Source organism: Exserohilum turcica (genome assembly GCF_000359705.1).
Source record: "Exserohilum turcica Et28A unplaced genomic scaffold SETTUscaffold_10, whole genome shotgun sequence".
NCBI lineage: Eukaryota > Fungi > Ascomycota > Dothideomycetes > Pleosporales > Pleosporaceae > Exserohilum > Exserohilum turcicum.
In genome coordinates, this window is record NW_007359915.1 from 145,028 (window position 1) to 159,521 (window position 14,494).

Sequence of the window (14,494 nt, forward strand, 5' to 3'; positions counted from 1 at the left end):
GGAGTGTGGTATGGAGGTGGATACTTGTAACTGTACTACGTATTTGTTAATGTTAGAAAGGCCAGCGATATCTGCTCTGCTTTTTGGTATATCAGATTACTCTACCTTTTGGCATAAGAGCTTTCGTCGCTGATATCCTGTTGCGGGTTTAGCTAGCACTTTTGTAGTTATGGAAACATTTTCAAAGCAAATCACCATTTCCTTCTACAGATATGGAATGATACGAGAACGAAAGCCCTTTAGGATACTTGCATGATCGGCGTTCTGGTGGGGTTACACGAGACGATGCGGGGAATTCATGCACATGGTGAGCGCCCACATGAGTATAGAGCTGTTTTGCTGCGAGAGGAATAGACAGTAAATGATACAAGATACTCTTAACAAGAAAAGGTCATGTTTGGGAAGTCCCTATGGAAAAGGGAATCCAGATGGATGTACGTTTCCTACGCAAGTTGAACATTAGGCAAGTACTAGAACGTCCACACACAGCACGCAACGGACACAAACAAGGAGTGCCTTGCCACGACTGCAAAAATAGCATTTGCCGTACGAGGGACATGGTCAGTCTCTGACGATAAACCAGGGAAATATGCTCACGCCCAGATTCGATAGGCCCGTTTTCTCCGCAGTGGAGCAATCTACTTAATCCCGCTCTGAAGCCGGGCGAATACAGTAAGACGGCTCGGGAACTCACCGTACATACTATTACATAGCTGGACCCCTCATTTGCCGCGGAATTCATGTCAGTAAGATGATTCGGTTTCACAACAGTGTAGCGTTTGTCCCAACACTTTGAGCGCCTGATCAGCCGGCCAAAGGTGATCAAATGATGTGCCACCATGGCTTCTTCTCGGGATGATTGGAGACAATGGGCTTTCTGCTTCACGCCACTTCGTCCAGGCCTACCCGTCGCTACACATGTACTCGATGAGAAATACCCCCTAATGTGGAAATACATCCTATGCACACCCATCGACTTAAACCCAAAGTCACGCGGCAGATGGACGGGCAGCAAGGCCACGATAGGACTGCCCCACTAATAGTGCGATCAACTCGTCCGCCCCAGACATCCGGTGCTCCCCAGGGCAATTCTTCCAGCAAACTATGAAAAACCGGCAGTCTGGATGGTAGATGTTCTGTGGGCACACCCAGCGGTTCCATTGCGGTGGTGTCCTTGACTCTTTAACCGGTCACGGTACACTGTCTTGTTCGAAGAATGCCATCGGTCTGACGCTGCTGCGGCCGAAAGGAAAAAGAAGTCCCATGTTCCTCCTCCCCCCCACCAATGACCCTGGGTCTCACCGAAGAGAAGCCGCAGTGCAGAAAATCTAACGCCGCTGGGGTAAGCGTTGGTAAGCTTTTTTTTCTCGTGTGGGACTCCACTTCCACGACAAGCGTCTTCTAGAAGTTGAGGAGAGAGTGGGAGAGAGCATAGGACAACAGATCTCCCCCCCCCTCCCCCAATCGTTCTCCAACCCCATGGGCAAGTCCTCCCTTAGCGCTCACTTGGTGAAGCCGTTTCTTTCTACTTTTCCTGCTCTGGCATGCTCAAAAGGCCCGAAACTCGCGGCGAGAAATGCTTGTGGGTGTTGGCTTTTGGGTAGGCCCCCCCCCCCCAGTTTGGGCTATTTTGTCCGACCCGCCGCCGGCGCTTTGCCAGGACCAGAGCATTAGTCTGCCTTAGTTAGCTCCCCGATAGCCATGGGTTCAACAGCACCTCCCGAGGCAATAATCGGCGCCGCTATCTGTAGTAAAGAAAAAACAGGTTGGCAGGTTGACGGGTTTCCTGACAGCCAGATTCAGGCCACGAGGGCCTTGGCTTTTCGAGATGGATGGCGAGAGGGAATGTGCTTATTCGACTGCTACACGCGAGTCTCGCATGCGCCATTGGCTCGTGCAAACAGTAATATTAGCTTCGACTGATTACCCCGATTTTGCGGCAGTGGGGCGGGTGCATGTGATAGACAAGGGCCGTGATTGGGGTTCAGAGACAGCATTTGATGTTGTTGATACGGAGTCTGGGCAGTGTTAGTTGTCGGTTCCAGGGCCGTCTTTACAAGCTGGTGTTGAGACTGACTAGACTTGATCAAGGCGAACGGTTGCCACGCGTGCGCGTCGTGCCAGAGGGATGTAACCGTAGTTCTAGTGTACGGGCTGACTCAACTACCAAAGCCTCCCCCCCGCTAGTCTGTGTATTTTCGCATCAATAGAAAGGCGCAGATGGGCGTCGCTTTGGGTTAGTCTGGCCGCCATGCACCGCTCACACGACTATCCTGGCCGCCCCCCACACCAGCCAATAGCCATTCGATATGTCGACAAGAACAACAAGCATGCCCCCAAAGCTTGTGCGGAGCCCCATGGGGCCTTGTTGGGCTTGTTCGAACCTATGCCGAGACCCACACAGCAAGATTTACCTGGTATATAAGCTCTCGCACTTTACCCCGGCTACCCTGGCTTTTTCCGCATCGTCTTTGCTTCAACTCCTCTTCTGCTTTTCTGGGGCGAGGCGCCAAGTCAACCTCGCTGCTAACCTGAAAGATGTCGGCCGATATAAAATACAACGAGAAGCCCGGGCCTGATGATGTGATGCGGGAGAAGAGCATCGGTGGTGGCCACCATGCTGAGGTGCTGGATAACAAGGAGCTCATGACTGATGCTCAGAATGCCGAGGCGCGCGAGCATGAGATGACCCTGTGGGAGGCCGTAAAAGACCACCCCATGGCGTGTTTCTGGGCCTTTATTTTCTGCTTTACCATTGTACGTCGGTTTGTCTAGCGACGCTATCGGGACTCGAGACTGACAGATACCAGGTCATGGAGTCGTTCGACATGTTCTTGAACGGCAACTTCGTGGCGCTTAGCGCTTTCAAGGAGCGATACGGAGTCCAGGTTGCGGGACAGGTTGGCAAAACCATTCCCACAAAATGGCAGAGTTCGCTCTTCCAGGCTGGTCAATGTGGCGCCTTTATTGGTGTCATGATTGTTGGTCCAATCACCGACCGTCTTGGTTACCGCTGGACGACCCTTCTGGCCCTCGTTATCATGAATGCTACCATTTTCATTTCCTTCTTCGTAAGTCAATTGTTCTGGATTATGGCTGATTCGCTAGCTAACGGGGTTTTCAAGGCCAACTCACTCGAGGTCCTTGTCATCGGACAGGCATTCGAGGGTGTCCCATGGGGCATGTTCATCGGAAATTCGCCCGCTTATGCTAGTGAGGTCGTACCCCTCGTTCTCCGTGGTGCCTGCACAGCGACCCTGCAAATGTCGTGGTCCATCGGTAGTATCATTGTCGCTGGCGCCAGCTACGGCTTCAACGGGCGAAATGATGAGTGGGCCTGGCGAGCACCGCTTGCCCTGCAGTGGATCTTTCCTGTAATTGACCCCTACTTTGCTTGGTGATAGCAAAACTGACTGTTTTAGCTTCCGCTCATGGCAATCATCTGGTTCGCCCCCGAGAGCCCTTGGTGGCTCGTGCGAAAAGGCCGCAAAGATCAGGCTCTTAAGTCCATCAAGCGTCTCGGCCGCAGGAGCGGAACTCAAGCATCTGCCGAGGAGACACTTGCTATGATGGAACGTACCGTTGAGATTGAAGCTCACGCCGGCGGCCAGCCCAACTTGCTCGACCTCTTCAAAGGAGTTGATCTTCGCCGAACGCTCATTACGTGCTTGACCTACGCGTCTCAGAACTTTGCTGGTAACTTGATTGCCAACCAGGCCACCTTTTTCTTTGAGCGTAAGTTTCCTCTTCATAAATCTGCAGTACAGCCAACTAACTTTTCGCAGAGGCTGGAATGTCCACCAACTTCTCCTTCAAGCTCAACATCATCAACTCCTGCCTGCAGCTGATTGGCAACATCTTGTCATGGCCCCTAGGCGCCCGTTACGGCCGTCGAACAATTTACCTTGTAGGCACAGCCACCAACATTGTTATGCTCATGGTTCTCGGTGTTTGCGCATCGGTCAACCAGAGCAGCGCAACCAACTACGCACAAGCTTGTCTTGGTGTCATCATCTCGTTCGTCTACGCCTTGGCCATGGGTCCGACCACATACTCCATCATCGCAGAAGCATCCTCGGTTCGCCTTCGCGCGCTCAGCACCGGTGTCGGTCGTGCCGCCTACTACGTTGCTGAAATTCCTATGATTTACCTGGCCTCGCGAATGCTCAACCCAAGCGGCTGGAACATGGCCGGAAAGTGCGGATATGTCTGGGGCGGTACAGCTTGCGTCTGCTTCGTCTCCGCCTACTTTGGTCTTCCCGAATTCAAGGACCGCTCTTACCGTGAGCTCGACATTCTGTTCAACCGCAAGGTTTCGGCCAGGAAATTCAAGACGACTGTCATTGACGTCAGGGAGAACGAGTAAAACTATTCACCTTTTGCTCCATATTTATCTAGAGAAGACATCCGCAAATTGTTCATCAAGGGAGAGGATGTTCAGCGTGGAACCCGATGTCCTGGAGACTTTATGAGTAGCCTTGGCCTCGCTGCGCTCAGCGCGAGCGGCTTTTCAAATCTTAGAATTGACACCCTTCGCAAGCGCGGGATTGTAAATATTATGGTTAATGTGTTAAACGCTTCTTTGCTCTCTCAATGTCAATGTAATACCTGCAACGTCTGTAGACCTATTTCCATCAGCACAACTGTGATGGATGGATTCATGGGCGCAAGCCCGGCACTACGCGATCCGCCCAAGCCGTCCCTGCGGGCCACGTTGTGATGATGCCATGCAGAAGCATCCGCCAAATTCCCAATCACCCGTTCCTTGTCTTGAAGATGACGCGGGACGTCCAAAGTGCCCGCCACACTAACGGCTTGCAGCAAGCCTTCCGTCGTCCGACACTGCATCCGATGGCTCCGATGCAGATGTTTACCCGGGCCTCGGCACCCAGGGTGGAGTATCTCTATATGGACATGCTAATTCCACCATTAGGAGGGCCTGCACTTCCCCGCAACGTACGATGCAGGTGTGGCATTAGTGCCTCGCTTGCATGCCCTGGTAAACACGGTTATAGCACCGGCTGGGTGCGTATAAACCGTTTAAATGTCCGGCGATTCATTCACTGCCCCGATTGGCCTTTACTCTAGGCTTCATCAACCATGAAGACTCTGGTTGGGCTGTCGTGGCTATCGGCCTTGTCGTCGCTGGCCACGCTACCAAATGGCTTTGGTGTGGTGGCTCAGAATAACACACCTAGTGCGTGGCCACTTCAGGACAACGGCCTGAACAATGTCGTACAATGGGACCACTATTCCTTCAAGGTCAACGGAAAGCGGCTCTTCGTTGTCTCCGGCGAAATCCACTACTGGCGCATCCCCGTCTACGAGGTTTGGGAGGATTTGCTCGAGAAGATCAAGGCCGCCGGTAAGTATTGTTAGTCACACCAGACACAGTACAGTCAACTGATGAGAACCAGGTTTCACGGCTTTCGCTTTCTACTCCAACTGGGGCTACCATAGTGCGAACAACCGCACCTTGGACTTTGAGAGCGGTGCCCACGACTTCACCAAGCTCTTCGAGATTGCTGAGCGCGTTGGCCTCTACGTCATCATCAGGCCGGGCCCTTATGTCAATGCAGAAGCCAATGCTGGGGGTCTTCCACTATGGCTCACTACAGGAGCATATGGCAAGCTCCGCAACGACGATCCAAGATACCTCAAGGCACTGGAACCCTACTTCTCCAAGTTCTCGGAGCTCACAACCAAGTATCTTGTGACCAACGGAGGAAACGGCCTAGTTTATCAGATTGAGAACGAATTTGGCGAGCAGTGGAAGGATGTCGCGGCGAAGATCCCCAATCCAAGCGCTGGAAACTACATGCAGGCGCTAGAGGATATAGCACGAGCCCATGGCATTGACATTCCTCTTATCCACAATGACCCCAACATGCGTACCAAGAGCTGGGGCGATTACTATGCGCCTGGCGCCATTGGGAATGTCGATGTAGTGGGCCTCGACAGCTACCCATCTTGCTGGTCTTGCAACCTGCAGGAGTGCACTGGCACCAACGGCAAGTAAGTGCTTGACATTGCAAACTTTGAGATGCTGTTTCTGACACTCTTCTCTAGATATGTTGCCTACCAAACCGTCAACTACTTTGATTATTTCAAAGACGTGTCTCCTACCAGCCCAAGTTTCTTCCCCGAATTCCAGGGTGGCTCGTACAATCCCTGGGGCGGACCCCAAGGTGGCTGTCCTAACGATATCGGCGCTGATTTCGCAAACCTCTTCTACCGTAACTTGATCTCCCAACGCGTCACTGCCGTCTCACTCTACATGATGTTTGGCGGAACGAACTGGGGTGCAATCGCCGCTCCGGTAACAGCTACGTCGTACGACTACAGCAGCCCTATCAGCGAGAACCGCAAGATTGGCGCCAAATTCTACGAGACTAAGAACTTGGCCATGTTCACTCGTGTCGCCGAAGACCTGACCGTTACGAATCGCCTCGGAAACTCGGTCTCGTATACCACGAACTCGGCTGTCGAGGCTAGTGAGCTTCGTAATCCCATTACCAACGGCGCGTTTTACGTTACCATTCATGCCAAATCATCTTCGGCGACGATAGAATCGTTCAAACTTCATGTGAGCACGTCTATCGGAAATCTTACGATACCTCAGCATGCGGGCTCCATTGTTCTCAATGGCCATCAGTCTAAGATTCTGGTTACCGATTTCGCCATGGGCAACAGTACGCTGACGTACTCGACTGCCGAGGTCCTCACATACGCTATCATTGACTCCAAGCCAGTCGTTGTGCTATCAGCTGGTGTCGGCGAGTCTGTTGAGTTCCACATCAAGGGTGCCACAAAGGGCTCACTTGTTAGCAGTGGAGCCAGCTCAAACGCCACTTTCCATGCCGAAGCCCATGGTGTTACCACCAACATACAGAAGGTGTCTGGCATGAACGTGTATCAGTTTGACAATGACGTAAAGGTTGTTGTCGCTGACAAGCCTACCGCGTACTTGTTCTGGGCCCCCAACCTATCGAAAGACCCCTTTGCGCCTGTGGACCAGTCTGGTAAGTACACTGACCGTTATTGCCTTCGAGCTGATGAAGTCTAACACAAATCTAGTTCTGGTCCAGGGGCCATACCTTGTCCGTCACGTAGCTCTCGAAGGCGATGTCCTGGCCCTGAAAGGAGACATACTGAGCAGTACTGACATCGAAGTCTTTGCTTGTAACAGTGCGAAAACACTCTCCTGGAACGGAAAGAAACTATCGACCTCGCCCACCGCATACGGTAGCTTGAAGGCCCATGTCACCGCCTTCAACAGCACTATCAAGCTTCCGTCCCTCGACAACTGGAAAGTCAACGACTGTCTCCCCGAGAAGAAGCCAGACTACGACGATAGCGGTGCCGCCTGGGTCGTTGCAAACCACCTCAGCACTCCCAACCCTACGCAGCCCGACACGCTACCCGTTCTCTACGTCGACGAATACGGCTTCCACAACAGCTTCCACCTCTTCCGCGGCTACTTCACCGGCTCCGCAACTGGCATCCAGCTCTCTGTCCAAGGCGGCCTTGCATTCGGCTGGTCTGCCTGGCTCAACGGCAAGCACATCGGGTCGTGGCTGGGCAACACGACTCTAGGGATAGGCAACGCTACGCTTTCCTTTGCCAACGCCACCGTCCATTCAAACAGCACAAACGTGCTCCTCGTCGCCCAAGACAACACCGGCCACGATCTGCGCGGCGGCGCCACCGACCCCCGCGGCATCCTGCGAGCCTCGCTCTCCGGCCCCGCAAACTTCACACGCTGGAAAATCGCTGGCGAAGCCGGCGGCAACGCCCTCCAACTCGATCCCGTGCGCGGGCCCCTTGCTGAAGGCGGCCTCGTCGCCGAACGCCTGGGCTGGCACCTCCCCGGCTACAATGACGCCGCCTGGGCATCCGGTGCGCCGTCAACAGGCTTCTCAGGCGCAGACATCAAGTTCTACCGCACCACCTTCTCGCTCGACGTCCTTGCGCATGTCGACGCCTCGTTTGCATTCGTGCTCTCAGCGCCAGCCGCAAAGACGCTGCGCGCCCAGCTCTTCGTCAACGGATACCAGTACGCGCGCTTCAACCCGCATGTTGGCAATGAAGTCAAGTTCCCAGTTCCACCGGGAATTCTGAATTACAGTGGGGAGAACGTCCTGGGGCTGAGTGTGTGGGCGCAGGACGACGCTGGTGCAAAGGTCGAGGTGCGCATGGTGCAGGAGTTTGCCGTTGAGAGTAGTTGGCAGTCGAGGTTTGACGGCGAGTATCTGCGGCCTGGGTGGACGGAGGAGAGGCTGAAGTACGCATAGTGTTGTGGGTGTGTATGTAGATATAAATATTACAGCCGATGAGATTAGCATGTAGTTGAGTGATTGCTTTCCTGCGTCTGGATACTTACATATACTGAATCCCCATTTCCCGTCGTACTAATACCCACCAAGTACACCCCCCCCCTCCACCGCTTCCCTTCCATGCGCAGGCATACCAGTCTTCCTCAGGCATACTTGACTCAACTATCATCCCTCAACGCCACAGCCTCACCCAAAACACCCATCCGCACATCCCCACTTGAAAAAAAACACCACACTCGCAGCGCATAAGTAACCACACTACTTAGCTCCACCCTTCCCACCACGCAAAACATCAAAACAGACAAACCCCATACTCGTCACACACACGCCCGTTTCACCACACACATATCCACAAACATGGCACAAGTTTAGTTTGGTGAAACTCAGTGCCGCAAAGCAACGCGTGTGTGCAGGCAACCTCCCAGCACACGAGCATTTTCAGCATCTCCATCGTCATGCTGCCTTTTACGGCGATTATGCTTGGAAACGGGGGGAAAAAGATAGAGGGGATGGATGGATGGGGGAGTGGGACATGGATATAGGTAGTCAGAATTTGGTATTGGAAATCCGCTTACAAAAAAGTATGTGCTGGAGCGAAGCGGAGCGGGTAGGTAGGTAGGTAGTTAGGTAGGTAGGTAGGTAAAGCTAAGCTGTGTGGTGCTGTGGAGTGCTCTGACATGTCTCTGTATCTGTATCTGTATCCGTACCTACACCTACACCTACGTAATCATATACACTCCCTTCCATTACGCCAACCCTAGACCCCCTCAAAAAAAAACACAAGAACACAAAGGAAAAAAAAGGGGGGTTGGGTTTAAATTGTGTGTTGTACACGACTACCTGTTTCACGCGCAAAGGTATACATGCATACTCTCGTATGTAATTCGTGGATGAAAGATCCGTAGTACCTATGTAGGTATGTAGGCATGTAATTACACGGCGTTAGCAAACAACGACGCTTAGGGAATAAAAAAGAAAAGAGAAGCGAGAAAAAAAAGAACGAAAACTAAAGAATGAAAAAAGAAGAAAGGGGTCTACTTCGCTTCCCAAGACACTGATAGCTACGTCACGTCACGTCACGTCAATGTTGTTTCCAAATCTGCATGTGGGACAAGATGAGGTGAGACAACGACGTTTTTTTCTTCTTTTCTTTCTTTATTGGTATTATTACATTGTAAGTCAGTAGTAGTAGCATTTTCTGTTTTTTTTCTTCTTCTCGTTTTTCTGAATAGAATCAGAGAGAGAGAGAGAGAGAGAGAGAGAGAGAGAGAGAAAAAAAAAGAGTAAATGCCAAAACGGCATCCAGTAGACGTAACATTTTGGCCATGCCAAAAATAGGTGCTTAGCAATGAAAAAAATAGAATAAGGACAGACGAGTTTCCAAGACGAGTAGAGAGAAAAAAAAAACAGAGAAGAACACGCTTATATGTATGCATGAAAATGTGTTAAACGCCCCCTTCTCCAAACAAAAAAACTTAACAGCCCATAATCCCGCAATCCATGATGAAGTTGCTCCCAAAAATGCACAGAAAAATTTGTCTCAAGCAAAGAGGACAGACTGAGAGATATGTATGCTCCGACGCTCAAAGACAGGGAAAAAAGTATGTTTAGAAAATAAAGAGAACATTGTTCGCGTGACAGAAGAGGTAGGTTGTTATGGCACAGCGCTTACCTCATAGGGACTAGTGCCTTGGCTCCTAGCCTGTACTTAGACTGCTGTGAAGCTGCCACTACTATAATTAAGCTTATATACTACTTTATCTATATACCTATTTCTACTATATTTTAGCTATTAGCATTAAGTTATAGCATTTAGTAGCTACTCTTTTTCAATCTATATTACGTAGTGCCTGTAATGGGCGGGCCCAACGGGCCGAGCGTACGACTACTTACGCCATCCATAGCCAAAAAGGCAGTAACAAGACTTCAAGCTTCTTGAAGTCCAGGTAGTCGTATAGATATACTCGATCACACACACTTTAGGCGTAGCCTCTTACAGTGCCTTTATTATCTATATTACGCAACGCCCTTCTTCAAACGTACTACGTAATTAAAAATAATATTAGTACTAGTTCTCAGCCTAGCTAAAGCTATATATTAAAAAATAAGTATATATAAAAGAATAAATAATCTTATAAACCTTATTTAACTTATAGCTAAACTACTTAATAATAGACTTAAGGTTTATTATTTAGTTAAAACTTTATATACTAGTATATACTAAAGATTAGTAAATAAAAACTCAAGAAACTTAGTATTAATAGAAATTAGTAAAATAATCTATAACTTATAAGAAGATAGATATAAGGTTTATCTACTTTATTAATAGCGCTAACTTTTATACTAATTTATTTTTAAGTAAAAGTAAATAAACTAAAAGTAGTGAGGGTAAGAATACTTGTTATAGGCGAGAGAGGCCTAACTAACGAGTATGCATTCACCTATTGTATAGAAGAAGAAAGATACGGAAAAGAACTATCTAGAGGGCCCTCCTTTTATAGTTGTTACTCGTACGAACGCTTGGACCTTTAGTCTTCCTCCTTACTTAAGCTTGTTTATATATAGCTAACTACGTTATTTAGTTACGTGACTAAAGTCATGTAATTCACTACTATGTGACCTATAGGTCATACCTCTCTAGCGTAGCCCTTTACAATACTCCCCTCCTTTACCTTATCTAATACCACGTGCGTATTCTTTAGTCTTCTTTTCCTTTCTCTCCGTCCGTTTGCTATTACATGTTTGGCGTCTCGTACGGTTAAGGTAAAGGCAAATAGTGAAGGTAAGAGAGAGTTAGGCAATAGTGCTATATAGCAAACGCTGTCTAGCGAGCATAAATACTTTTCTTCCCCTACCTACTGCTTGTTTCCTTTATCCCTTTAGCTTTAACTTTTCTCTTATTATAGTCACTTCTTTAAGTCTTCTCGTACAATAGCTAATTGTAGGATGTAGGCTAATAGCTAGGTTAACGCCTTACGTTTCTGCACGAATAGTGAAGTTAACAACACTATTAAGCAGGCAACTACTTAGATCTTTAATGTTGCTTATTAGTTGCTTACTCGTACAACGCTAGGTGCTATCTAGGCTGTAGCGCCTATTATTATTAGATAGGTTAACCTTAACAACTACTAGGTCTAGTACATTTTTAACGTGCGGGTTGCTAAAGAGATTTGCTAAGTGTTCGCTACTACTCCTATAAGTGTCGCTTCCTTATCGTACGTCTAAATTAGCTAACTAGTGTAGCCTAAGCTTCGCTAGGTCTTTAACATGTTCTGCTATCTAAGGGGGCTGTCGCCCTGCAATGCTACCTTTAGTCCTAGCCTTAGCGGTTATTCGCCTATTGTCGCCTGTACGACGCTCTATGCCCGTTAAATCTTAGGTGGCCAACCTTTGTACCTTAAGGCCTTCCTTGTCTATTCGCGTGGCGCCCTTAATGCTACATTTTGCAATAACTATGCGCTAGTCTTAGATAGGGCGAAGGAGTTTATAGCTTTTGCTAGTTGTGTCTCTATCTATAGAGAGTGGGGGGGTGCGTGTAGCAATTGCATCTAGCAGGACTATGGCGCCTATTGTTTGGCAGGAGGAGGGGACAGTTCGTCTGTCCGTACGCCAGCTAAGCGTCGTCTTCTAGGCACTAAGAGGGATCGTTCAGCCTCTAGAGGTAGCGCCAGGTCTCTATTGCTTATTAAGTAGCTTTCGCCTCTAGCTATTTTATAGCTAGCTGTTGGGTTTTTGTATAGAGGAAGTTTAGGCGAGCTATTTATCTAGGGCCTTCGTGTCTTTAAGTGCTATAGCTAGTTCCTAACTTCCCTCTAGGTAGCCTATCTAAATAACGAGATATTGCAGTTCTCTGTTTTGCATTCGTTTGTCCGTAATGCCTTGTATAAGCTATTCTAAATAGTCTTCTTCTTCTTCTCTATCTTCTTATACGACGATAGCTGTAAGGCTGCTATTGTCTATTTGTTATAATAGTAAGGGGTCGTTAGATGCTGGCCTTAGCTTGTCTACGTGGAAGGATTTTGTCTCCTAGGGCACCGCAAGTTCTACCTAGTAGAGGTCCTGTACGCAGGCAACTTAGTACTTTCCACTTTTCTAGTCTAGCTTTTTACTTATTTAGGCTATTCGTATGTTGCGTAAGTCTAGCTAGACCTAGTTTTTTACTTTATAAGCAAGCAATAGTTTGCGAGATTTATTTGCCTACTTCTCTTACTCTTATTAGGCGTACAATATTGCTAAAACTGCCTAGTTTGCTGCATCACTAATCGTACGTACTATCTCTTTAGCTGCTACGCTTGCTTCTTAGTTATCTAAGATAGCTTCTTTTTAGGGAAATAGGGTATTATAGTAACTATAGTGGAGAAAGAAGGGGGATACACTTATAGAGGCGTTTGTATAGGAGTTAAGCATAAGTTCTAGAAGAGGGCAAAGCTAAGCCTAATTGTCTTAGTTGTAGTTGCAAAAGATTTGTACAACTACTTCTATGTCGCTATTAGCTTGTTTTATTGTCCTATCTGTTTGTGGGTGGTAAGCTGTAGAGAGATTCCGCTAAATATTTAGCAGCTTGTAGATGTTTTCCTATAGTTAGCTTGCGAACTAGGGGCCGTGGTTAGACGTAATAGACTGTAAAAGGCTGTAGTGGCGGTAGACTTCTCGTACAAAAGCCTAAGCAACGTCTGTTATCTTAATCTTATTTATAGGGACTAGTACAACGCCTTTCCCTAATTAGTCCTTTACTACTATTAAGTTTGTGTTTCTAAGAGAGTTAGGAAGGCCTATAATAAAATTAACTATAAGGTGCTGCCACGTACGACTAGGCACAGGTAGGGGCTTTAAGTAACTAAACTTTCTATCCCTCCAGGGAGTGCTTTTGCGGCATAGCTCGCAGTTCTGTATAAAGCGTTGTATGTCATTGCTTATGCGAGGCTAGTACTATTCTCGTGCAACAATCTAATAGGTCTCTTCTCGTCTAAGATGTCTAGTTAGGAGAGATAGGTGAGCCACTTAGATAACTCCTGTGCGTAATAGTTTAAAGTCTAGTACCCACACACGTCCACGCTATTAGAGTCGTTCTTCTTAGTTAATTGTATAGTCACTTAGCGAGATAGCAACCTTGCGCGTGCTAGAGAGCAATCGTCTTCCTTCTTGTACGGCGGCTAGTACTTCTTGGTAGATAGTGTTATCCTGCGCTACCTATACCTAATGTTCTTGTACTAAAGCTAGAAGGTCTAGGGGTTAAGGTAGTGTTTCTAACACTAAGGAGGTTCCTTAAGTCTATATAGGTAGTGCTAGGACGTAGTCTAGCGTATAAGCTAGGACTAGCATTGTAAATTCACAAGAGGAGGCATGCTCGTCCCCTGCGTCCTTAAGTATATCTTAATCTTAGTAAAATAGCGCGTCTGCTTTTATGTTATCCTTGCCTAGACGATAGCGCAACTTTATGTTTAGAAAGCAAGTAAGCTCTAAGTTCTATCGTACGTGGCGTTTAGACAGCTTCTGCTTATAGGTGAAGTATTCTAAGTTCTTGTAGTCTGTAATGACTTCAAACTCTCATACGCCACAGAGTTCAGCGTCCTATTCCTTTAAGTAGTAGATTACTACTAGCAGTTCCTTATTGTAGATGGGGTAATTAGCTTCGTATGTAAGCAGTTTCCTAGAGAGATAAGCTACTACATAGAGCGTGCCCTTATCATCTTCTTATAGGAGTATAGCTCCTAAGGCTTGACTAGAAGAATTACATTCTACTACTATACAGCGTTTAGGGTCGAATGCGATAAGTACTTTGTCTAAAAGGAATGCTTCTTTAAGAGCTGCGAAACTCTCTTCTTAAGTAGCGCCTTATTAAAACTTAGCGTCTTTCTTAGTAAGTTGTATAAGAGGGTCTACTAAACGTTAGAAGTAAGGAATAAACCTTTAGTAAAAGTTAGCGAATCCTAAGAAACCTTGTACGCCTTAGACAGACGTAGGGGGTTCTGTAAGGGGCTGCGCTCCGGGGAGCAATCGCGAGGTATACAAGAGGTTGTATTCGATAGAGAGCTATAGAGTCTACTTGCGTGGTGTTTATTTACTTGTCGGAGAAAGGTTGCACCGAGTGTCTGAGCGCGTCGTCTGGGCGCCGCTCAGGCCTCGCACAGATGCCGGGTTGCAGAGTAAGACCTGGC

At 48.1% G+C, this 14,494-nt stretch overlaps 2 protein-coding genes across 2 annotated transcripts; both read left to right on the forward strand.

Annotated features, from left to right (window-relative positions):
- The first annotated feature begins 2,507 nt into the window (after nucleotides 1–2,507).
- Nucleotides 2,508–4,578, forward strand: SETTUDRAFT_166586 (uncharacterized protein). Its single transcript, XM_008023226.1, has 5 exons — nucleotides 2,508–2,757; nucleotides 2,811–3,071; nucleotides 3,126–3,374; nucleotides 3,423–3,735; nucleotides 3,786–4,578. The coding sequence occupies exons 1-5, from the start codon at nucleotides 2,539–2,541 to the stop codon at nucleotides 4,364–4,366; spliced, it is 1,623 nt and encodes a 540-aa protein (XP_008021417.1). The 5' UTR covers nucleotides 2,508–2,538; the 3' UTR covers nucleotides 4,367–4,578.
- A 522-nt stretch (nucleotides 4,579–5,100) lies between these two features.
- On the forward strand, nucleotides 5,101–8,294 carry SETTUDRAFT_174814 (glycoside hydrolase family 35 protein; the record flags this gene model as incomplete). Its single annotated transcript, XM_008023227.1, has 4 exons — nucleotides 5,101–5,365; nucleotides 5,418–6,015; nucleotides 6,070–7,022; nucleotides 7,078–8,294. 4 exons carry the CDS (start codon nucleotides 5,101–5,103, stop codon nucleotides 8,292–8,294), a joined length of 3,033 nt encoding a protein of 1,010 aa, XP_008021418.1.
- Nucleotides 8,295–14,494: the final 6,200 nt, after the last annotated feature.